General features: G+C 46.3%; 14 protein-coding genes and 1 non-coding gene across 15 annotated transcripts; 8 read left to right on the top strand and 7 right to left on the bottom strand.

Moving 5' to 3' along the window:
- Positions 1–81: 81 nt before the first annotated feature.
- Positions 82–1,899, top strand: CDC20 (ubiquitin-protein transferase activating protein CDC20; the record flags this gene model as incomplete). The annotated part of the gene is made up of 1 exon (XM_037285748.1): positions 82–1,899. The coding sequence occupies one exon, from the start codon at positions 82–84 to the stop codon at positions 1,897–1,899; it is 1,818 nt and encodes a 605-aa protein (XP_037141644.1).
- A 1,139-nt stretch (positions 1,900–3,038) lies between these two features.
- On the top strand, positions 3,039–4,007 carry SNF4 (AMP-activated serine/threonine-protein kinase regulatory subunit SNF4; the record flags this gene model as incomplete). The annotated part of the gene is made up of 1 exon (XM_037285747.1): positions 3,039–4,007. The coding sequence occupies one exon, from the start codon at positions 3,039–3,041 to the stop codon at positions 4,005–4,007; it is 969 nt and encodes a 322-aa protein (XP_037141643.1).
- Positions 4,008–4,356: 349 nt separating this feature from the next.
- On the top strand, positions 4,357–6,522 carry HG536_0H03430 (uncharacterized protein; the record flags this gene model as incomplete). The annotated part of the gene is made up of 1 exon (XM_037285746.1): positions 4,357–6,522. One exon carries the CDS (start codon positions 4,357–4,359, stop codon positions 6,520–6,522), a length of 2,166 nt encoding a protein of 721 aa, XP_037141642.1.
- A 41-nt stretch (positions 6,523–6,563) lies between these two features.
- Positions 6,564–7,463, bottom strand: SWC5 (Swc5p; the record flags this gene model as incomplete). Its single annotated transcript, XM_037285745.1, has 1 exon — positions 6,564–7,463. One exon carries the CDS (start codon positions 7,461–7,463, stop codon positions 6,564–6,566), a length of 900 nt encoding a protein of 299 aa, XP_037141641.1.
- A 181-nt stretch (positions 7,464–7,644) lies between these two features.
- Positions 7,645–8,916, top strand: PBP2 (telomere maintenance protein PBP2; the record flags this gene model as incomplete). The annotated part of the gene is made up of 1 exon (XM_037285744.1): positions 7,645–8,916. One exon carries the CDS (start codon positions 7,645–7,647, stop codon positions 8,914–8,916), a length of 1,272 nt encoding a protein of 423 aa, XP_037141640.1.
- Positions 8,917–9,189: 273 nt separating this feature from the next.
- SLD3 (Sld3p) lies at positions 9,190–11,115 on the top strand (the record flags this gene model as incomplete). The annotated part of the gene is made up of 1 exon (XM_037285743.1): positions 9,190–11,115. One exon carries the CDS (start codon positions 9,190–9,192, stop codon positions 11,113–11,115), a length of 1,926 nt encoding a protein of 641 aa, XP_037141639.1.
- Positions 11,116–11,213: 98 nt separating this feature from the next.
- Positions 11,214–12,734, bottom strand: TAF6 (TATA-binding protein-associated factor TAF6; the record flags this gene model as incomplete). Its single annotated transcript, XM_037285742.1, has 1 exon — positions 11,214–12,734. One exon carries the CDS (start codon positions 12,732–12,734, stop codon positions 11,214–11,216), a length of 1,521 nt encoding a protein of 506 aa, XP_037141638.1.
- A 180-nt stretch (positions 12,735–12,914) lies between these two features.
- Positions 12,915–13,172, top strand: DAD3 (Dad3p; the record flags this gene model as incomplete). The annotated part of the gene is made up of 1 exon (XM_037285741.1): positions 12,915–13,172. The coding sequence occupies one exon, from the start codon at positions 12,915–12,917 to the stop codon at positions 13,170–13,172; it is 258 nt and encodes an 85-aa protein (XP_037141637.1).
- Positions 13,173–13,243: 71 nt separating this feature from the next.
- Positions 13,244–14,386, bottom strand: ARC40 (Arc40p; the record flags this gene model as incomplete). Its single annotated transcript, XM_037285740.1, has 1 exon — positions 13,244–14,386. One exon carries the CDS (start codon positions 14,384–14,386, stop codon positions 13,244–13,246), a length of 1,143 nt encoding a protein of 380 aa, XP_037141636.1.
- A 261-nt stretch (positions 14,387–14,647) lies between these two features.
- On the top strand, positions 14,648–16,012 carry NSA1 (ribosome biosynthesis protein NSA1; the record flags this gene model as incomplete). The annotated part of the gene is made up of 1 exon (XM_037285739.1): positions 14,648–16,012. One exon carries the CDS (start codon positions 14,648–14,650, stop codon positions 16,010–16,012), a length of 1,365 nt encoding a protein of 454 aa, XP_037141635.1.
- A 60-nt stretch (positions 16,013–16,072) lies between these two features.
- Positions 16,073–17,851, bottom strand: CUE3 (Cue3p; the record flags this gene model as incomplete). The annotated part of the gene is made up of 1 exon (XM_037285738.1): positions 16,073–17,851. The coding sequence occupies one exon, from the start codon at positions 17,849–17,851 to the stop codon at positions 16,073–16,075; it is 1,779 nt and encodes a 592-aa protein (XP_037141634.1).
- A 686-nt stretch (positions 17,852–18,537) lies between these two features.
- HG536_0Htrna11V lies at positions 18,538–18,611 on the top strand. The gene has a single exon. It is a non-coding gene; the product is annotated as a tRNA-Val (tRNA).
- Positions 18,612–18,708: 97 nt separating this feature from the next.
- Positions 18,709–21,090, bottom strand: UBP3 (mRNA-binding ubiquitin-specific protease UBP3; the record flags this gene model as incomplete). Its single annotated transcript, XM_037285737.1, has 1 exon — positions 18,709–21,090. The coding sequence occupies one exon, from the start codon at positions 21,088–21,090 to the stop codon at positions 18,709–18,711; it is 2,382 nt and encodes a 793-aa protein (XP_037141633.1).
- Positions 21,091–21,328: 238 nt separating this feature from the next.
- SHU2 (Shu2p) lies at positions 21,329–22,087 on the bottom strand (the record flags this gene model as incomplete). Its single annotated transcript, XM_037285736.1, has 1 exon — positions 21,329–22,087. The coding sequence occupies one exon, from the start codon at positions 22,085–22,087 to the stop codon at positions 21,329–21,331; it is 759 nt and encodes a 252-aa protein (XP_037141632.1).
- Positions 22,088–22,174: 87 nt separating this feature from the next.
- On the bottom strand, positions 22,175–23,689 carry HG536_0H03320 (2-aminoadipate transaminase; the record flags this gene model as incomplete). Its single annotated transcript, XM_037285735.1, has 1 exon — positions 22,175–23,689. The coding sequence occupies one exon, from the start codon at positions 23,687–23,689 to the stop codon at positions 22,175–22,177; it is 1,515 nt and encodes a 504-aa protein (XP_037141631.1).
- Between the last annotated feature and the right edge of the window lie 14 nt (positions 23,690–23,703).

Here is a 23,703-nt window from a genome sequence, read left to right as displayed (position 1 = left end):
TTCGTGAACAATATTCAGTTGTATCAAGCATCCCTTCTATTTTCATTGGAAGATCGACTACCACAGTTATTGCTAAAAGGTATGGTTGATACCGCTAATAAGTCAACTTTGGCCAACAATGCTAATAGATCGGTTTTGTCACTCACATCTCCCGCCAAACTGAATATAATATCCTCCGACTGGTCCAGAAGCGAAGGTAAAATTGGAAAGAAACCTCTAAGGCGCACAAATTCGCTAAATTCGAGAGGTCTGACAAATGTCCCAAGTTTGAATGGAGGTAATTCCATGTACTCACGCCCCCAAATCTCTTTACCAGCACCTCCGTTGATAAGGCGAAGCTCGTCTTTCTTCAAAGATGACCTCGATCGGAATGACGTTTCAAAGGGTAGAGCACAGTCATCATCAGCGGCCTGTGGTGCCCCACAGCCGTCTGCAATCCCAGAAGCAGAGGTGATCACAACAGATAGATTTATCCCTACTCTGCAAAGCAATCAACAAAGCAAAGTGGATCCCTCGGCGTTTAATGAGGATTTACCGCCTGCTAATGCATCACCAACAGCTCATTTAAGAGCTCAGACGAAGCTAGTTTTTAAGCAGACTGTCGCCAAAGCATGCGGCCTTGATATGAACCAAAGGATTTTGCAATACATGCCACAGCCGCCGGTCGCTTCCTTCAAGAGACAAACCTATAGCATGAGGAAGAGAAGTCACTATAATTATCAACAGGAGCCAGAGCCTGAATTGGTGAAATTGCGTAAAATCAATAGCAATCCTGAGAGAATATTAGATGCACCTGGCTATCAGGACGATTTCTACCTGAACCTATTAAGCTGGTCATCAAAGAACGTCCTAGCGATTGCGCTCGAAACGGCGCTCTATCTTTGGAACGGCAGCAGCGGCGATGTTACCATGATGGTAGACTACGAAACAACCAAGATTACGAGTGTAATATGGTCTGACGACGACTGTCACATATCCATTGGGAAAGAAGATGGGAACACCGAAATCTGGGATGTTGAAACTCTATCACTGGTGAGAACAATGAGGTCTGGGCTTGGAGTACGAATTGGCGCACAGTCATGGCTGGAAACTTTAGTCGCCATTGGTTGTAGAAGTGGAGAGATTCAAATTAACGACGTGCGGATTAAGCAACATGTCGTATCCACCTGGGAAGAGCATTCTGGTGAAGTCTGCGGGCTGAGCTATAGAAATGATGGCCTCCAATTAGCATCAGGCGGCAATGACAATACGGTGATGATTTGGGATACCAGAGTCTCTATGCCGCAATGGATCAAGCGAAATCATACCGCAGCTGTCAAAGCTCTCAGTTGGTGCCCATTCATACCGAATTTGCTAGCTTCCGGTGGTGGACAGACAGATAAACATATCCACTTTTGGAATACCGCAACTGGAGCGAACGTTGGAACCATCAGCACGGGGTCCCAAGTCAGTTCATTGCACTGGGGCCAAAGTTACAGTGGATCTTCTGGCAGCATGAATCGAGAGATAGTCGCGACCGGCGGTAGCCCAACAAATGCCATATCGATCTTTAACTATGATACGAAGTATAAAGTGGCAGAGATAATGCACGCTCATGAATCTAGAATTTGCTGTTCTCAGCTATCACCAGATGGCACAACGTTGGCCACTGTTGGAGGAGATGAAAACCTGAAATTTTACAAGGTCTTTGAACCACGAAGACGAACCAGACGGAAGACAAAGGCTGTAGACGGGGAGGTCTTAAGCCTTTTTGGCCACAGCACATCAAAGTTTTCGGCCATGGACGATGATTATGACTACTTGAAAAGTAGTCAGGAGGAAGCGGATGATTGTAAAGGCATTGACGACTCAGCAGTGAACACTTCCAAGAGGAAAAGCAGCGCTTTCCTCATCAGATGAAATAATAAAACGAAAAGTAGTATTTGCATAGGTTCATAACATTAACGTCATATCATTCAACACAAAAACACTAAATAGGTCTCTCTCATATTCCAAGAATGAACTCATTCATGTCAATTTGGGAGATGAGGAGGCGAATGAGGCAACGAGTCGAATCAAGTAACCAGAAAACGGAACAGTATAATCATAAAATGATTATGCTTTTCCAGTGCAAGGGTTACGAAACAACCAACTCGATTGATTCAAAAACCAAATGAGGAAGGAAACGATAGCAAAAGCACATGAAAAACCGGCAGAAATCGAACCCACAAAGCAACGCTTCTTGAAGCAAGAGCCCCAATACAGAATGACATCCATCTCGCTACTCTGCTGCACCTTTGCAATCCCACCATGCAGCGGATTCCGCTAGACAACTCTCATGTACAGCACCACTGACCAAGAAGCCTACCTGGGGAACGGGCAAGCCCGCTCTATTACAGCCAGATCGAATCTCGATCAGCAAACCAAGAACCAGCCCTCAGCAGTAACGCGTTACACGGGAAAGAGCCCACACGAAAGCCACCAGCATGGCGGGGTGCCCAAGCTTGCAGACGAGGTGAATGCCAATCTATAACGAGTCCCAAGCGTGGATCCGAAGATCCGCTAGTCTCTCTGAAACGATCACCGTCGTTTCCCACCTCAAAATTCCCGAAAGAACCAGTAAAATCATCAAAAGAGCCCCTCACTCGCCCACTTTTCGCTTCCATAACCGGAATCGAAAAGATATGTTCAGTGCCAAAAAATCAATGTTGTAACAAATAAAAGGTAATGAGCCTCATTGAGGTCATTTCAGTTGTTACACTGAAAAGAACAGATACTACACTTGATCTAAGCCAAAAGGCAAAGAGATTCTTACCCTCTTAAAAAAGAGAGAAGAAAAAAGTGGAAAGTATTTTTCAAGGTGCCTCCTTATATAGTTTTCCAAATCTCCGTTACCCGGCTTTATAACAAACTCCAAAGCAAAGGCAGACTAAGGTTCTAATATGTGTTAGTTAAATGATGAAGATAAGGCCAAGGTAGTGTGTCCCAGAGATCTGTGGGTCAAGCGTAGCATTGACACTATCTATTTTGCTCTATAGACGAAGGGGTCGCAGAAAGAAATGAGTTCGGAGTCCAGTGAACGGGAGAAAGTGATTGCAGAGCAGAAATTAGCCGTGGAATCAATAAGGGCGTTCCTGAAATCGAAGACTTCATATGACGTTTTGCCGGTGTCGTATCGTTTAATTGTCCTTGACACATCGTTACTGGTGAAAAAATCATTAAATGTGCTTTTGCAGAATAACATTGTTTCGGCACCGCTGTGGGATGCAAAGACTTCAAGGTTTGCCGGACTTTTGACCTCCAGTGACTTTATTAACGTCATACAGTACTACTTTTCGAACCCAGATAAGTTTGAACTGGTGGATAAACTGCAGCTGGATGGACTGAAGGATATAGAGCGGGCCATTGGCGTGGAACCGCCGGACACCGCGTCGATCCATCCGTCGAGGCCGCTGTACGAGGCGTGCATTCGAATGATGGACTCTACAAGCAGGAGAATCCCCCTCATCGACCAAGACGAGGATACCCACAGAGAGATCGTGGTCAGTGTGCTCACGCAGTACAGGATTTTAAAGTTTGTGGCGTTGAATTGCAGAGAGACTCATTACTTAAGGAGACCCATCGGGGAGCTGAATATAATCACGAAGAGTAACGTGGCAAGCTGCCGGATGACCACACCCGTCATCGACGTGATTCAGTTGCTAAGCCAGGGCAACGTGGCGTCGATACCCATCGTCGACCATGAAGGAACTCTCGTCAACGTCTATGAAGCGGTAGATGTGCTGGGACTGATCAAGGGCGGAATTTACAACGACCTTTCCCTTTCGGTCGGAGAAGCACTGATGAGAAGAAGCGACGACTTCGAGGGCGTATATACCTGCACCGAAAGAGATAAGTTATCGACAATCATGGACAACATCAGGAAGTCGAGAGTTCACAGGTTCTTTGTCACCGACGACAGCGGGAAGCTGGTCGGTGTTTTAACGTTGAGCGATCTTCTGAAGTACATTCTTCTGGGCGAAAACTGAAGATCGCATGGATGTCGCTTAAGATCGGGCTTGGCAAGTGGCAGCTCAAGACCAGCGCCGCCATATGTAAACTGTATAAGATATATCCGCTGCCACAGCCACTGAGCCAGCATATCACAAGTCCAAGAGGGAATTGCAGACTTAAGCCATTATGCAATTCTTTGTTTTCTATGGTGACTGTTGATAGCTGGAAAATTTATCAGCGACGCAATTAGTAATCGTGAAGATAGCAAGCGCAAATATACGTTCGAAGCTGAAGTAGGCCTCCTCGGTGAGATAGATTTGTCAGTATTGGCGTTTTACTCTAGAGTAGTCAATGAATTCGTGAGGCAGAAGTGGTAAAGACGAGATGTCAGAGGTTTTATCAGTCGATGATGAGGACGATCAGCAATTTCCTTCTCCAGTTGCATGGAATGAAAAACCAGATATCAAGCAGATTACTCTGCGAGCTACTTTCATTGGTCTCCTGATCGGATCTCTGGTGTTGATATCAAATTTTCAATTTGGACTGCAGACAGGATGGGTTTCGATGATGTCGATGCCGTCAGCATTGCTGGCGTGTGCTTTCTTCAAGAAGATATGGCCGATAATGTATCCCAATGATCTCCCATTCACCGATGTCGAGACAGTTTATGTTCAGAGCATTGCTGTTGCTGTCGGAACAGGTCCTCTGGCTTATGGCTTTGTCGGGGTCATTCCGGCCATCGAGAAGTTCGTTACCAAGGATGAAAGCGGTGGAACTAGAGAGCAAGGCGAGTTATTCAGTTTGTACCAATTGTTAGCGTGGTCCTGCGCATTGGCCTTCTTTGGAGTTTTCTTTGCTGTGCCACTGAGGAAGCAAGTAATCGTCAGAGAAAAACTGCCTTTTCCTAGTGGAAGCGCCACAGCGGTCCTCATTGCGGTCCTGAGCGACTCAGAGATCTTGCAAGAAGTCTCCCGTCGCGAGTTGCTTGCGATGAGGACCCGGAGACTGGATGAGTGCTCTGAGCTCCTGCTAGCAGATGAATCCTCGCTGCCTGTGGCGAGGAATTCAGGCGGTTATGGGCTTCTTGAGGGAGAGAACCAGACCAGAGGAGAATCGAACACATACAACAAAAATATAAGCATTCTCTCGAAGACCTTCATTGCTTCATCCATCTATACTGTTGGATCGTATTTTCTGCCCATAGTACGGTCCATTCCTCTCTTCGGAACATACCTTTCCAAGACTTATCTGTGGAACATCCAGCCCTCACCTGCGTATATTGGGCAGGGGATAATTATGGGTCTTCCAACTGTTTCCTACATGCTTTTTGGCTGTGTGCTGGGATGGGCTATACTGGCACCCATGGCGCGCTACGCAGGTTGGGTACATCCGGATGCGAGCGTTGATGACTGGGAAAAGGGCGTTCATGGTTGGATTCTGTGGTGCTCCTTATCGATCATGGTGGTAGATAGCGTGGTGGGATTCATTGTCGTGACAGTTAAATCCATAGTCAAGTTTTGGTTAGTGGACGATAAGGCTGCGTTACTGGCCGATGTGTGGGAGGACTCATTTCAGTCAATGCTTTTAGAGGAGGAGAGAATGATTAATAGCCGGAGAAACACCGAGACTAGCAAGCCCCGCAACACCGTCAAGCTTGTTTATGCTGATCAGGACCATGAGGTGGCTTCGAAACACCTGGTTAAATACACAACCGTAATCAGTGGTCTTATTTTCTCATCAATCCTGTGCATTGTACTCGTGATTTATCTATTCGGCGTTGAAGTCATACCCGTTTATGCCATGGTCTCAGCGCTCTTCATAGCGCTGTTTCTATCAATTCTGGGAATCAGAGCACTGGGCGAAACTGACTTGAATCCTGTCAGCGGAATTGGCAAATTGTCCCAACTCTTTTTTGCCGTGATAACCCCTCGAAATCAGGCAGGTTCTGTGTTACTGAACCTTGTTGCCGGTGGAGTTGCTGAGGCCGGGGCCCAGCAGGCGGGAGATCTAATGCAAGACCTAAAGACAGGTCACTTACTAGGAGCATCTCCGAAAGCTCAATTTGTCGCCCAGTTGTTAGGCGCCAGCTGGTCTGTCGTGATGTCGAGTATAATGTACATCTGCTATAACAAGGTTTATCACATCCCCGATAAACAGTTCAGAATTCCAACCGCCATTGTATGGGTGGACTGCGCTAGGCTTGTAACGGGCAGAGGTCTCCCAGACAGAGCCTTGGAGTGCTCGATTGCTCTAGGCTTCGTCTTCGGCATATTCTCGCTGATCAAGAACTGTTATCGTGATTCGGGCCACAAATGGTTGCTCTACATTCCCTCTGGTGTCGCTGTCGGTGTCGGCATATACAACACGCCCAGCTTCACAATTGCACGCTTTGTTGGAGGACTGCTGTCATCCGTATGGCTACATAAGCACAGGGGAGACGTGGGAGCGAAAACGAAGATGACCGTCTTCAGCTCAGGATTAATCCTAGGGGAAGGCGTGTGCAGCATATTCGACATGCTTTTCACGAATATGAACGTTCCTCACTTCTAATATGTACCTACACAACGTTAATTGATAAAAATCCGTCCCGATCACTGTTGCTCTTGTAATTGGGCTGCCAGCTGTTTCTGTCGCAGCTCTCTATACTTGTCGTCTTTCGCCATCTCGACACGATTCAAGAAATCCTGTTTCGCCAAGTAACCGTCCTTGTTGTACAACGTCAGTTCATCGGTAAGACCCTCCTTATTAACATAAGCAGCCCAGTCCAAACTCGATTTTTCCAGGGTGGTCAACTTGGGCTTCAAAGACCCTGCAATGATCTGTTCCAGGTACGGCGGCCGCTTGAGAGGCCTCCTCAGTCGCCTACGGTCCTTTTCATTATCTGGCAAACCACGGGACTGCTCATTCGCCTCGGCCTTCAGACGCTCTTCAGCGTCCTTCTCGGCACTCTTGCTCTTCAGATACTCCTGTGCCTCGGAACTAGAGATCGGGACCATCTTCTCCTCGTGAAAAACTTCGCCTGCGAATTTGTAATCTCTCTTGATCAGTATCTGCTCCTCCTGCTGGCTTCCTCGCCCCATATCACCGCCATCCGCCAGCACCGATCCGCAGAACGCGCGATCCTTGAGTCTCTTGTGTGTTATCTGCTGCAACTCTTCCCAAATATCGTTCACAGATTCCGATATCGTGCCAGCCTGCAATCCTTCGTATTTTCTCTTCGCATTCAGCTGTTCCTCCAGCAACCTACCTCTTCGGGTCCGAATCAGACCTCCCGATTCGCTCTCTATATGAGAGTAGTCGTACCCATCCGTTCCCTTCTTCACAGAACCGCTTTCCTCTTGCTCCAGCTGGTAAGCCTCCTCTTCGTCTTCATCCTCTTGCTCACTCTGCTTGCTCAGCCCTGGGCTGAAGTCTTCGTCCTCCTCCTCGTTGTATTGCTCCTCGTCAAGCACATCCTGACCTTTCTGAGAACTATCTGCCTGAACAGCCATCGATCCCGTTAACTAGCAACCCTTCCAACGTTTCAGTCACCTTGCTGTATCTATAAGGTGGTTAAGTATGGACAACTTTTTAACAAGAGGCCGAATAGGAGTGGTTGCAAAATCAACTAAACAGTAATTGCAAGGCTAAAGGCTGCCAATTGGGATCTCATTGGCCGAGTTCAGGTCTAAGATGTCCAGCGTTGACGGTCATGGAGTCACATCTCCCAATATGCTGAAGCGGAAGAAGGAAGATTGTGCAGAGGAGCAGTTAGAGGCAGAGATAAAAAGAGTGGCCCTCGAAGATGATACTGAATTAGCGGTTCTTGAGAAGGATAATGGAGCCACTGAAGCTATTGATGGTAAGGAGGCGGAATTGAGCTCTGTAGATGAGAAGGAGGACAGGGAAAGCGTCAGCCGACACGTCCATCTGAGAATGCTGTGTCTGGTGAAGCAAGCATCGATGATAGTGGGCCACAAGGGAGAGAACATCTCGAACATCAAGGCAGCCACTTCGACAAGGATCAATGTCTCGGACAACGTGAGAGGAGTGCCCGAACGGGTGGTGTATGTAAGGGGAACTTGCGAGAACGTTGCCAGGGCATTTGGGATGATCGTCAGATCGATAAGTGATAGGCATGGGGATGCGATGTTTGATGAGAATAAGGTATTGCACACGGTTAATCTGTTGATCTCGCATCATTTGATGGGGTGTGTGATCGGCAAGCATGGGTCGCGTCTGAGGGAAATCGAAGTATTGAGCGCTGCCAGGTTGTCGGCGTCTCCGCAGCAGCTGATAATGTCGAATGACCGCATATTGAGCATTGTGGGTGTCGCGGATGCTGTACACATTGCCACTTACTACGTCGGGCAGACCATAATGAATAGCAGCGAGAGCTTCAAGGCCAAGAAAGCGATTTTTTATCAGCCCAGTCCAGTGTACTCAGTGCTGGTGAACGGAGCCTCGCACGTAGGGTTCGTACATCAAAAGCACCATCAATATCATCCGACAGACAAGTACACAAGCAGCCGCAACAACAAAAGAGTGTCAAGATCATCGCCGATGACAACGCCTCAGTCGCTTCCGTCGACGGGCAGCGGGTCACCGGCGATCTACACAGCAGCAGCAGCAAATGCTACTGCGTTCACTCCAAAGTTTACAATCCCCAACGTTCGTATTGTCGATGAGTCTGTCGCCACGGCAACTGCACATATGATGACAATAATGGAACAGGAAATATACATTGACGAGAATTTCGTCGGCAACATCATAGGGAAGGATGGGAAGCACATAAACTCGATCAAGGAGGCAACGGGATGCTCGATCTACATCGCGGACCCAGTCAGCGGGTCTCCGGAGCGCAGGCTGACAGTCAAGGGCACCCCAATGGGATCCCAGGCAGCAATCATGCTTATAAGCAACAAGATTGAAATCGACAAAGTAAATAAGGAGAGGAAAAAGTGATACTATGGGCTGGAGCGTCGACTAGGAGGAGATCATACAACTTGATGCTCAGACTCAATGGGGACAAACTTCGAACATATGGGTATGCCATTTATATTGTATTTATATACGCATGAATAACAATGTCTCCCAGGCGGCCTACAGGCCCAAAACAGTCAACTCGTGAAGTCTGCTGTTTTTTGGCGATGAGCCGGTAGAGCTCATCACTGCTTGTCAGATAAAGTGGTAACTTTAAGTACAAATTGAAAGGTCAAAGCACAGGGAAGCGAACCTATGGACGGATGGCAGCTGCTTGAATCAATACAACGTATTCCAAGAACCACTAGCATTGATTTGACTCAACCCAAGGCTGTCCAATCATCCGAACTGGCACCAGACCTACTGCGGAAAATTGGTGAATATGGAACCACTTTTAAACACTTCTTTCGCGACCAAACGGGGAATATCTATCTACTAGAGCGGTATGGAACCAAATATTGTGTTTACTGGCCAGCCAATGGTTTCAATTTCGATGATATACAGCAAGAATCGAGCCAGTTGAGGAAGACTAATAATAATATAGCAAGCAAGGGTTGGAACACTTTGCAATTTGAGGATATGCTCGAGCTATGGAGGGAGGACCAAGAAAAAAGATCTGTGGATGTTCCTATCAAATTGAATATGCAAGTTACCGGGACTTCTGCCCATCATGCGAAGAGTTATCAAAACATTTCACTCAAGGATTACCTCGAAACAAAGTACTATGAGTCGCTATTTTTCGTTCATGTACCGTTAGCATATTTCCTCAAATCCAACTTAGAAAGGCTCAAAAGCATGTGTAGATTAGCTTCTGTCCAAGACAGTAGTAAAGCCTACAGGGAATGCGTAAGAGATATGATCCTGGAAAACAAGCATTTCGACAGGCGTCATGAAGAAGATAATATAGTGAAAAATCACCTATCCAGTTCCATTGCAGAGACTAAACGAAACGCTTGCCTCGAGAAGTTTGAGATAGTGGTTCAAGGAGAAACTAACCGCCAGGATAAAAACGACCTCTGCCTAATACTGAGAGTGCGTGAGATTAAGCTGCAGATTATACTTCTTTTGGAAAGTATTCATATCGAAAATCTAGATATGGCATTCAAGGACTTTGATGCCAAGTATAGTGGAAGGCTCAAGGCAAGATCGCTAAACTTAACGAAACTGATACCACGAAGGTCCAGAAAGAAGAGATCAATCCTTTCAGAAAAGCAGAAGACTGAAGAAGGACCCGATTTTTGCGAGCAATTGGATCTCTATGTGGATAAACTCTGTATTTTGGACGTTCTACTTGCTAGTGAGCCTGTTGACACGAATACCGTAGCAAATCCAATCCACGAGCTTAAACGAAATATGTTGAGCAAAAATAAGGAAGCCTCATCTCTAGGCTTTGTAAACTATGTCTTAATACCGCATTTCACAAGCAAAACTCCATATGCCATACGGTTCATTATCCGAAAGCTCAAGGGTCCCAACCTGAGAAACCGAAAGCCATCACAAAGAAAAGATACAACCCTAGAAATCAGTGGAAGTTCTGCTGGACAGACTACCAAGGCCCCATGTACTCCTTTATTGCGTCCACAGGCGAACTCTAATACCTCTTCGCCCAGGTCTTCGATCGGGCTTCGCCATCAGAGGAGCCTAATAGCAGAGCCTACAGACTTGAGGAGTAATTCAAGTATGGAGGAGCTTTTAGAGGTCAACGCAGCCGCCAGAAGAAATCTTGCTTCTTTATCTCGAACCACGTCAGATCTAACCATGAATCATTTGCAGAAAAGACAACTTTCGGTCACTGAGCTTAGCTTACAAAGAGCGGTGTCATCTTCCAAGGATAGTGCTAATTTGATGAATGATCCCTTCAATCCCGCTTTCCCTTCCCAACAATCTTTTCGCAGAGTTGGCAAGCGCAAGGAACTGCACCAAATATCTAGATCAGCTTCGACAGCTGCAAGTGATGGCGAAGTTAACCTTGTCCAAGTTATGGGTACGCCCTTGAAGAAAGACGAAACTCCTATTAAGAAAAGGGCTAAGTTACATAACATCGTTGAGAGTCCTATTAACCTTCAAAAAAGCGACGCAAACGTCGAGACCGCTCCAGAGCAACGACACACCTCAGACAAAACATCGGCTCGACGGGGACCAACCAACAGAAGGGTGAGAAGAAAACTTTTCGCACCCTAGTAAAAGTCCTCTTCGCCTAATAGATGTGGCTTCTACCATCAGGCTCCGCCTTATAGTAATTAATGAAACAGTCAGTACGGCCTTTAGCATTATGTAAATCATTCACCAAAGAATATTGCATCAATAAGTTCTCTCGCATCATCTCGTTTCAGTATCCTACTTGCGATTGTTATGCCACACCTATCCGCAAGCTTTTTTCTGTCTTCAGCGGTAATCTCTTTATCCTTTCCATCATACATGTCATGTAGATCGCCCTTTAGAACGACAAGCGCATTGATAACAGTATCAACCAGGAGATCCTTTTCTTGGGGAGAGAACTTGATGCTCTTGTTCTCATCAATAGTATCCAAAGTCATACCCTGCTCGTTGAAGACTAATCTTGCCCAATTGTTCAAGTTTCCCAGGAAGAACCTAATAGATTCGGATTCCAAGACGGAAACGCCTCGCAAACAGCCGTAATAAGTACCAAAGACACGATTGGTGTCCAAGAAGGTTTTCAATAGAGTTCTTGTAACGCGAGGTTTTAATGACTTGTAAACCTGGGGGAACTTCTTCAGCACGTAGTCGAGTAGCGATGCTGCAAAATCACGTAATGCATTTGTCTTTTCCAGCATTGTGCTGACTTCCTCTGGAGAGTCACTGGTAGGAGTGCCACCTAACTTTTTGGCTAGAAGCAAAGTGAGAATCGACGGCATTAACGAGTGTATGTATGGGTCGAGGAAAATGGACTCGTTACTGAGTAGCGAATATATCATCTCGAGGATTGTGGTTAGAAGTTCCAAATCGGAAAGGTTATGTGTAATTTGTTCAGCAATGAATTGTATGAAGTAAGGTACCAATTGATGCAACCCGCTATCTGTCCTCAGGGATGTCAAGGCTGCACTCTTCATATGTTGGGCGTTCTCGTCAGCGTCATTCTTGGAGGTCAGTGCAGCAATCACTTTGTTAAAGTAGACCTGCAATTCTTTTGAAAGAACATGTTTTACCAGTGGTTTCACATCAATGTTCTGCCCCGGTTTCACGGTGGATAGATGCTGAGAATGCTTTTCCTCGTTGAGTGAGATTGCAGCAGCAGGCGATGTTTGCAAGCTATCATCGTTCAACGCCGTCACTATAGCACCTCTTACAATCGGTGGCTGCGAAATCCTGATATCATTCAAATTAGGATTCTGTATGATCGCTGGCTGAACACCTTCCACTGCCAGCCAATGCGTAGTAAAGGTGGGAACACGGGGTACTTGCGGTAGCGGTTCATTGATCAATTTATCGAAGTCAACCTCTTCATCGTCCAGATAGTAAATCGTCTGACCACCAACGGCGTTGACCTTCTTAAAGGATACATTACTTCCAACAGCTGAACCATCGTGATATCCATACAACGGTTCCACGTTTAACACTCTCAACGCCTTCGAAATGTCATCAGTCGTCAACACCTCTCGCTTGGAATGTCTCTTGAATTTAACTGCTTGTTCGATGATCTCCAGAATACGATATTCCACATCCATTGCCAACGCCTTCAGAACATCTTCACTGGTATTTTCTATTCCCAGCGAGTCTGCCACATCTTTCACCGTATCTTGTGGCGACCAAATGGTATATGACTGCTGCTGATTAGACATCGAACCAACTATATCGGATGCACTCTAACGACTTATATAGACCTCCTTTGTCTGTGTCTTAAGCTGCTTTAAGTAAGGCCAGTTTTTTTACTTTCTCTAAGAGACTGAAGCTCTACTGGTTATAAGCCAAGAGACCAACAAGAGTCCACCAAGACTAGCGAAGATACCGTTTATCGCTCTATGCGGGAGGAATTGAGCTTGTTGCAACAGAATGTGCTGGAAAGATACCAGAAACTGGCAGAAGTGCTGCATTCGCTGGACAGTACCGTGAAGCAGTTCAACGACAGTTCCAGTGAAAATGTGTCATCTGAGGTTGTACTGCAACAGATAAGGGAGATCGAGGTCAAGATAGGTCTAGTCGGTACTCTGCTGAAAGGAAGCGTGTATTCTTTGGTGCTACAACGAAGGCAAGAGCTCGAACGTACGCTAAACAGCTGACATCTCAGAATTGCATGACGTTCGCTTGAGAGATGAATCTTAGATATCTATGATTGTCGTTAGTTAGTGGGTTACACGGCGTATAGCACTATTTTACCGTCTAAGCCGCAGGAGGATACCTGGGTGACTTGGCCGCCGGATTCGGCGTAGACTCTTAGCTGGACAATGGTGTTGTCGTGCGCACTCTCCTGCTCATCGCTGCTGACTTTGCCCTTCAGGTCAAGCTCTTTGAACTTTCTTAGCGCGGACATGCCGAAAGACGGCTGTTCATCGCCATCCTCGCCGCTGTCAACCGGCGATGTTGGAGCCTGAGAGCTCCTGCTGGGTTTATCGAGGTTCTTGGAGAACTTCCAGCCGTCCGAGCTCTCTGTGAACATGACCGGGTGGCAGGAATAGCCACCACATAGCACTTCGTGGTCGTTAATCCACAGCAAGGAACGGAACGGCAAGCCTTCCGGTGCTTGCGCTGTTTCCACTTGGCCAACGGAGTCAGCGACGTTTAGTAGCCCGTCGTGCGAAACGTAGGCGATCTTTTCTGCGCCACTTCTCCACTGTACATCGTGAATGTAGGAGCCTTGGTACCACTCCTTTACGAGGCTTCCAAATGGGAACTTTTCACCCCAGGGCGACCCGTTCATGATATCCTTCGAATCTAGACCCTTTATAAACCCAGAAAACACTCTCACGTATCCGTCAGTTCCTCCGGACCCCAATAGGATACCGTTCGCATGCCAACATAGGCAGTTGATCGTAGATCTGATAGGCTTTTTGATGTGCTTGGAAACCCACCAGTTGTTCTCCTGCTCGTAGTAGCATACAGCGATGATGCGAGCACTGGAGCCCACTGCAAATTTGTACCCATTCGGAGCCCAGCACACAGACGTGGCTGCCCTGTTGATACGTAGCAATACCAAGGTAGGCTTGTACGAGCCATCACTCAAAGGTTCCCAAACGTAAGCATTACGATCCTGAGAGCACGTAACGATACGTCCATGAACAGATATATCCACTGCCGTAACTGTTTTATCATGATCTGGCAGCGTAGCAACTAATTTGGGTGACGATCCATCTCCTCCTAGTTTGTAGACGAAACAATTGGTGTCACAGGTGATTGCCAATAGCGACTTGTCGCTGGAGTAGCAATGCGAATAAATTGGCGCTTTGACCAGCTTGAAAGCCGACAAAACCGATCTCTTCCCGTGCGATACTGACATTAGGAGACTCTCGACTAATACCAATGGTTAATTGAACAGCTCTTTACCATTGAACAGGCGCAACACTCTGCCTTGAATAGCTGCCCCTTTCCATATTAAAGCGACTAGGTTAAGTATCTTGGCCGGGTAATAATTTGAAAAATTTTAGAGCTCATCGCATCTCATCGCTGCTAATAAGCGAATTCTAGAGGATATGAAGGTAGTTTATAGTGGCCATTGACCGCTTAGAAGCCGGGATCATTGTCCTAAACTGGTGGCTCAATGAGATTGATCGCTGGTTGCTCGGACAACGGGTCTTTGAAGGAAGTTATCTGCGATGCGGGCACTGACACGTCAAAGAAAACTGCTTTGCAACCCTTGAGCGTAAAAAGCTCTTTGCTACAAGGCTTGAAGTGTTCCATTGATAGAATATGTGTGATTTCTAGTAGGCGGATGATTTTGGGAAGGAATAATGGCGTTTTAGAGTTGGTGAGCATAGAAAGGACAAAGCATATTGACGGCGAACAGGAAAATGCAGAGCATGGAAGTAAGGAGGGCACAACCGGTGCGTTTGAAATATCCAAATTTGAAGTTATTGACTCGATAGCGGGAATGCTTGATAATTCACGGCTAGCGCCCTTTTACGAAAAGTCAAAGAAGAGAGTGAGACTGAGCGACGGATTTGTTAGTATATGTCCCTTGCCTGGCTCAAATAACGAATATTTTGTGGCTACTAGATCGGGACTTATCAGCATAATTCAGTTAGGGGACAATCTAAAGAAATTAACCAAGATCGGCACTCTGGAAGTGAAGGCTCCTCTTGATTTTGCACAGCTGTGCGATACAGAACCGAATGAAGCTGGGGACTACGTGTTTGGTTACGGTGGCGAGGAGAATCTGGTCAAGCTGGTGCGGATGAAGAGAGATGGGTCATCATTGTCGCAGTTTTGGGAAGCGAAGAATGTCAAGAATGATAGATTGGATTTGAGAGTGCCGGTATGGCCAATAGGCTTGAAATTTTTAAGTGCCTACTCTCCGTCAGATGCAGATCCGAGTAAACCAGATTATCAGTTTGTCGTAGTCACTCACTGGTCTCATTTGGCCCACTACAGGACCCAGCATGGAAGGAAGCCGCTTGCATACAAAGATCTGTTGCCCAACCGAGAACCTCTGACGGCACTGGAGCTAATTGGAGAAGACATTACGGAGCTAGGAAATTTGAAGGTTGCAGATTTCGCTAATTTTTCCTTCGTAACCGCAGATCTCAAGCATAACGTTTACAAATTTGACATCGACGGCAAACCCATAATGAAATTTGGCAAAAGCGACATCACTGGTGCATCTTCCTTCCTTGGAATTTACAAACAGAAATACTTGTTACAGGGAGGCTTGGACAGGTATATCCGTATCTTTGATTTGGCCACAGGCTCAAGACTCGTCAAGGTTTACACAGGTAGTAAAATAAACTCTCTTGTAATGCTCGACAGTGAAGAAATCGGACAGATAGACGATAGCGGTCCGAAACTTGCGAAAAGGAAATCAGTGGTTCAAGACGAGGAAACCCTCATAGCCCAAGATGATGAGCTCTGGGAGCGTCTCGAGAATAATGGAGGAAGTGTAAAGAAAGTAAAAAAAGCCAGAAGATAACTTTAGCGCGGCTCGGTCCCTACATTAACCCGGAAATTCTGAACCTCTCACACTATGTACCTACCTAGATAACTTCTTATCGTGAGCCGCTTTCCGGTTATGATTCGCTTTAGAACTCTTCTTTCTCTCGTTTCTAGCATGTTGCCTCTTCTTATCTGCCGGCGTTGTGGAGCTCTTTTTCGGGACCTTTTGCACCTCTTCATCATTCCGGATGTTATTAATCTCATTATCATTCCGATTCTTGACATAAGCAGTTTTTCCCGTTTTGACGTTTCCTCTGAACATGAACTTCTCCTCCAAAATTCTAGCACGCTGTGGCGACTTTTCTAACATACGAGCCCATCCCTCAATTTGTTCGTCAGACCAATTTGTTTCCTTTTTCATCCACTTCCTGACCTTGCTACCTCTCGTAGATCTATCAAACAGGGATCTTTCCTCCTTCAACAACTCCCAGAGAAATCCTTCGATTCTATCCGCCTCTGAGACCGTTGTTTTACTTGAATTGGAAGCACTATCATTCTCGTTTTCATCATCAATTGATATTTTACCCACTGATCGGGACACTTCAGCTTCATCATAAGTGTCGTCACGCTCGTCTTCATCTGCCTGATATATCAATCGCATAGCTCTAGTTAAAGTCCTGTTTCGTAGTTCATCAGGCACTTCTTGGTTGACAGTACCATATGAAGCGTTTTCTGATGAATAAGATTTTTTCGATGAGTGAATCGCAAGCTCTTCGCTGGTTTGGTTCTCATCAGCATGGTCAGTCTCGCTTGGTGCCTGTTTCGGTATCGCATCAATGATACTTGGATCCTCGAAAATAGCATTCGTCGCCATCTCGACGCTGCCCTCGAACTGCCGCAATAGATATGACAGTTGGTGTTTAGTTAAATGCGGGAATAGCTCTGCAATTGCAGCAAGTGCTGATTCATCCAGCGGCGAAGCGATTTCTTCGATATTGACATTGAACTGCGGCAGCGAGGAGACCAAAGCTGGTTTCATTTGCCTCAAATTTTCACTGAGGAGCAAGGACCCCAGCAACGGATATAATTCAGCAGTGTCCAATGTAGCCAGACCCATGTCCTTTGTTGTACGGGAGATATCCTCCGCTGAAACCGAAAACAGCGTAATGATTGCGAGCTGCTTGGCAAAGGTACTAAACCTTCCTCGGCCTTTCGCCCACAGAACCTCCAAAGTCTCCAACCAACTTGCAGTTAGAAACCGCTTTGCGAACGGCGTTGTCTTCAGCGGTGTGTCGCTAAGCAAATCTTCGAATGCTCTAAGATCCACCCTAGTGAAACCACCAGACTCCACAAGATGCTTCAAACCCTTTTGAACTTGAGAAATCCTGCTCAATGACGCCTTTTGAGTATTGATTGATGGTTTGCACGAACCATCTAGCAATGCCCTTACCACAGAGCTTTTCTGATCCACATAGACTTTCACCAAATCCCAAAGAGAGTCACCATGCACTTGCAAATGAAGCAGTCCGCATCTCTGGAGAAGATTCAAAATCCTATCCTTCAGAATGTTCAGTACTTCAGTAACATCGCTATTCATACCAAGGCTCAAGACTTTTGCCTTTTCCTCTGCCATTTCATGCAGATAACTCTTGACAAAATGACAGATATTATTATATGTGATCTCATCCACTTTCTCTATATTATTCTCGAGCAGTAGATAGTCCATATACTTGACATACGTCTCCAGACAGTGTAACCAAACGACCGGATCCTTTTCAATTAGCAATGCCCTCAACTTGAAGGGTGGGAACTTAACCACTGGCAGAGAGATTTCGGCAACATCACCATTGATTTCCACAGGCTTTCTCCTATACATTGGTTCGCTCTGACCGATATTTGATAGGATGCCTTGTTGGTGTATTTTATAATCTCAAGTACTAAAGTGCACCAATCGCTATGCAATCAACAATACAAACAGATATTAAGAGTAAGCTCCTCTGTAAGCTACTCAGATGCACTCTGTCTAACAGCAATTCTAGTTAAAAGCTGCAAACTTACGGAGCTGTCTTGCTAACCTGAGTCGAAGTTGTAGTCTCCAGGCAAGAAGCCACATTGAACTCTTAATGATCAAGATTCAGCTGCAATGAAGTAAGTTCTCTATCGACATCTTGATCCATTATCCATTAGTTAGTGAAGTTTATGTTGTAACGAAATAAGCAAGTATGACTATAACTAATGATACTGGCTTTATAGTATAGTATAATGAAAAAAAGGTACCGATGGCCATTACAAGCCACTCTCGACTAGTGAACTAAATATGGTAATTCTGCAGTGCAGATGGGCCACAGCAGGAGCCCATTTAATAACGGATCCTCAGTCCTGAGAAACCAGCACTTTGAATCGAAAAATTAGCCTGTCAGCAGCTAAAGGAAATGCTACTAAAGTGCAATAGTGATACGCCCAGCATTCAGTGTTGAATGCTGGCGCCAAAGATTGCAACTTGATGAGCCTAAGATCACTGAATCATCAGACTCTTGATTTCAAATCAACTCGAACATCTATGGTTTCGTGGTCTAGTTGGTTATGGCATCTGCTTAACACGCAGAACGTCCCCAGTTCGATCCTGGGCGAAATCATTTTTTGCACCGAATATCTCAGTGCTTTCTGGGATGAACTCCAATCTGATATGAAGAGCAGATCTTTCATAGGATATTCCATTAAAATTACATGCAATTACTTCTTTTGATACATCAGTATATATGCGGTTCTCGACCCGGGACCTTCTTCTCCACCTTTCAAGACGTCATCCTTTTGTACTTCGGTTATATTAACGTCGTCTATCCTATACCACTTGTCTGTCTCATCGTGATAAACATCCGCGGTGTAGTGGCCTCCATCAGGACTTGAACCATGGTGATAGATTATGCCAGATAAACTATATTGCTTGTCTTCAACTCTCTGGGCATTCTTGCAGGATATCGACTCGATTGGTATTATAAGTTCATGGCCGTAGTTGATTTTCTTGCAAATCTTCTCGATACGACCATTGTATGCGTTGTAGTTGACCATACCGTTATCTTTATCTGGGTTGCTAATAAACTGGAATCTCTTGAGTTGGATCAATAACACCTGCGGTAGCTTGTCAATGAAAGTCTGTTTTTTGGCTTGAACATCAGTCCCAGAAGAAGATTTGAATGGCAACAATTCGAATTCGCTGAATTTCTTGAAAGCTGTCTCTAAATCATTAACGGAGCTTTCGGAGATATCCAACTGAATGGTCTGAAAGGGATCCAGCGTGATCGATTGCGACTCTTTGTTATTAGGAATGTCTAAAACAGAGCGAAACTGCCCACCAAATAAGCAGGACATGGGGGACGGTTCCATTTCAACAGTTCTTTTGGCTGCAGTTTTATTTTTCTTTCCCTTTTTGCTCGTACCACTCACTTCATGCCATCCGTTGCCATCTTCATCGTTATCCTCGTTGATAGTACCGTATTTAGCCACCATCTCCTTTAAAGCTGATGACGGATTCTTGATAAATTCAGCTTTCTTGTACCTCGGTAAATTGCGAATGAAGAAAATCTTCAAGTCTTCATCGTTTAAGCTTTGCAGCAAGTTTTGGATCTCGTTGTCAGTTAAAGAGTCGATGGAACAGATGAACTCTTCATGCAGTTGATCAAGTAAGTGAGTCAAGAACTCTTCAGCATCCTCTTGATGGCCCCATTTCAGGTCTTTGAACTTTGGGATAGTCGACAAAGCACTGTAAAATTCATCAGGCTTGATAGCATCTGCCAAGGACGCCACGGAATTGGGAGATTGTTGCTTCCCCTTCGACGCAGAGCTTTTCTCCTGCTCGAAAGTTTCTCTGTCGAACTGCTTATAAAAGTTAACGCAAGCATCGAGAAGCGTACACTGGGACAATCCCGCTTTTGGGCTCAATTTTCTAGCACTGACAACGTTCAATATGTTAATGAAAGGTTTGCAATACAGCAGCACCTGTAAAACCGAGCTCATGAAACAGATGTTAGCCCTATTGATGATACCTCTAGGCGCGATAGACTTTACAAGCAGACTTTTCTCAAAGATAGTGTTCTTCAAAGTGTAATCAATGTAGTCTGGGTCAAGACACATCCTCAATGCAACGGATCCCAGTGGCTCAATGCCTTTTGTTGATGGAGGAATGTATTTTTTGTCCTTCTTCTGTGGGGCCAGAGCAGATGCCGGTTGTTGAACAAGTGGCTTGGAGGCGTCCTGTCTTGTAGCAGAGCCAGCAGAAGATTTGCTCTTCGAGATAGCCCCCGAAGCAATTGCTGACCAGGATTTCGGAGTCGTTTTCACAGTAGCTGGGGCAGCAGCAGTGGGTCTTAAATCAGGTGTCGAAGCACCGCTGGCCTCAGAGGTTTCACCTGCCACCTGAGCGACCACATCTGACTCGACAGGGGTTTTCGTGCCATTGATGTGAACCGGAGAGCTTGCCGCGTCAATATCCTCGACTTCCACGGCTTTAACATCTCCCTTCTGAGTCGATGCGAAATTGCATATTCCCAGCGCTTTCATTCTAAGCCCATTTCTCCTATTACTGGCGACAGCATACTCCTCCTCCGTGCTGTTGAACAACAAGGGGTATTTGCGTTCGCTGCCTGCTGGCGAGCCGTCCAATTTGGAGATTTCAAACTTATATTGGTCTGCCCGGGAAGCCAAATTAACCGTGTTCGCAGCCGGAGATCCGCCGTTGGACGAGTTCAGAGGATGGAACGTGGCACTTCCTTGGTGGTGATGATAATTGTGCGTCTTGGCCGACGATACGCTGCCATTAGGCAGCCCGGACCCGCCACTGCTGCTGTTATTCCACTTCTTCTTCGAGCCGCCCCCACTGCCTTGCGGCATACTGCTGTTGCCCTGATACAGCATCTGACTTTGGTTCATCATGTTGAAAGGATATCCTGGGGTCTGTCCCGCGTACATGTACGGCATTTGAGGGTATGCATATATAGGAACGGGAGGCTGGTAGGTAGGAAAATGCATAGTACCCTGTGCTGGCAACGGAGGTGATGAACTCTTCGGATACATCGAGTAGGACTCGTCACCTCCATCGCGCGAATTCACTGCTGACATCTTACAATCGCTTGCGACAAGATCCTCGCTCTTTTCGTAAAAGTCAAAGAATGCCCAGTCTTAATAGAACTCTGGACGCTAGAATTGAAGGTCAAAATGACCGTCTCGGCTCGATCTCCAGGGTCTAAACTACCAATGCTAGATCTGAATCCTTCACAACTTGGAAAATTTTTTAATATCTCTAAGACTCTGACTGTCGACTTAAAATGGTCACGTGTAGACGGTATTGAATACGCTTCTAGACCAGATTGATGTGTAATTTGAGCCATTCGTCCATGTTGGAGACCGAGATCATGGGCACCTGTGGTTTCACGGTGGTGAAGTATCTCAGGACGTTCTTGGAAGATCTCAGAAGGATTGAGTAAGCCAGAAGATGCGCGCACATCACCTTGTCATGGCGAAAATATCGCTGTTTGCACAGACTGTGGGCGTCCAGTTGGGCAAACCTGTCGTCTGAGAAGTCCTGGACGTCGTCGACGTCCCTCACGAGGCGCGAGACGTAGTCGTCTGGCTGCGCTGCCGTTTCCTTGGCAAATAGGTCGGTGTACTCATCGCACGAGCAGAACCAATTCTGCAAATCCACAAAGATGGGCGCCTTTCCGTCCGTGTCGGATTTGACAATCAGTCGATGCAGATAATCCGGCCCGCTCTCATATGCCATACTGACAAGCGGGTCTGTCTCTTTCTTGTTCGTCGCGTTGGACCTTTGCCCAATGGCGGCGTCTGCTGGGTCGAAATTGCCCTCGGAGCTCGGTTTAGACGGGCTGTCAGCCTCTGTGCTGACTGAGCTGGTATGGCCGCGGTTCTTCTCGCACTGATTGGTATCGAGGAGGTAGATAAACATGTCGCATGATTCAATCAACGATAGCGCCCTCACGAAGAGCTCTCTGGGGAAAAGGTAGTAGAGGAACGATGCTATCGTGTCGTCCATCTGACCATCTCTCCCAATTAGCTGTGAAAATAGCCTGGAGTAGTTTATGGTTCGATCGCTTTTCATCGTTCTACAGCCTTGGATGGCGTCCGTATTTAAGTAAGATCGCTTACGCGTTCTTATAGGAATCACTATACAAGAGACGATAAAAGTCTAGAACTCAAAACTCTTGCTCTTCGCGTACTCCGAGCATGCTTGGCCCATGTATTTGATGGCGTTCTCAATGTCGTCGGGTTCGAGGAAACTCACAGACAGTCTCATCGACGATTCTCCCCAGTTTCTGACATCGCCGATGACCTCGAAATTAGATCCGTTAGCCACTAGGACGCCGTATTTCTCCTGAAGGATTCGACCTATTTCTTTGGCATTGTAGCCTTGTGGCAGAGTCAGCCAGCTGAAATAGCCACCTGCAGGCTTGTCAAATTTAGTGCCTCTTGGCATGTATAACCTCACAGCGTCGGTCAACACCGCTGCTCGTTCGGCGTATGTGCTTCTCAGCTCACGTAGGACCTTTGCTGCGGAGCCATTTATCAACATGGTGCCTACGATCATGGAGGTCAGTTGTGATGGCGTTCCGCCAGAGACATTCGCTCCGCCTTTTGACAGCTGCTGCGCCAGTTTGCTCGTAGCAGTTTCGTGATACCCGAATCTCAGCCCGGGAGCAATCAACTTTGAAAAGGTGGCATTCGAGATCGTATTGCCGTAACTGTCTGGGTCGTCGAGGGTCTCTCTGTCCAGATGAACAAACCTTTTCTGTGGATGAGGAAGCGAGCTGAACGGAGGAGTGAAGTCAAGCATATCGTAAACGTCATCTGCTATAATCAACATATCGTATTTGCGCGCAATCTCTATCAGTTTCATCTTCATTTCGGTTGAATATGAAGCACCACTGGGATTCGAATACGTCGGGATGCAGTATATCACATATTTGTACACTTTCTTGGGAATCGATCTCTCTGGATTGACTATAACCTTCAGCTTCTCCTCATCATCATCGCCGGTTGTCCCCTTCTCGAAGTACTTCAGTTTCTGTTCCAATAGGCCCAGGTTAATCATACCATCGCTATCTTCATCGATTGCTGTCACTTTAGAGGAGAAACCAGCATCTGCAAAACAGTCGTTGATCAGAAAGTAAGTCGGCGTAACGACGAATGCCTGCCTTGTTACACCGGTGTGTGCCAGGGTAGTCTGCAGCAGGATACTGAGCATTCCGTATGACGCACCAGAGTTCAAGTTCAGAAACTCTGGCTTCGATCTTGCTCTGTCATCAGGAGCAAGTCGAAACGTCTCGTCATTATTGAACCTTGTGATAGCCTCGCGGACCCACAGCGCCCCTTCATCCGAACCATAGGTCAATGGATGCCTATTCTCGGTATCATCATCGTAGTCTCGCGAATCGCTCCCAAGCAGCTCTGCTGCTGCTTCAGACACCAGTTTGTTGGGCAAAAGTCTGAAAGAGGGATGTCCCTTGAATAAATTGATGGCAATAGGTTGGTCCATGCTCATTTCTTCACCTTCTTTTACATGTTTACCGTGTATGGGCAATTGAAAACCTCGAAGTGTCACCCGATTAAATACTGTCGCTATCAAGCTCAGAAGTCGCAAACTAAAGACTAAGCTACTGAAGCTCTTCTTTGCGTCGATCTTCATAAGCCATTGCTTGGGCATATATAATGGGGGTA

The sequence above is a fragment of the Torulaspora globosa genome, chromosome 8 (assembly GCF_014133895.1).
Source record: "Torulaspora globosa chromosome 8, complete sequence".
NCBI lineage: Eukaryota > Fungi > Ascomycota > Saccharomycetes > Saccharomycetales > Saccharomycetaceae > Torulaspora > Torulaspora globosa.
The sequence above is the reverse complement of the archived record's forward strand: the minus strand, read 5'-3'. Positions and strand labels throughout refer to the sequence as shown.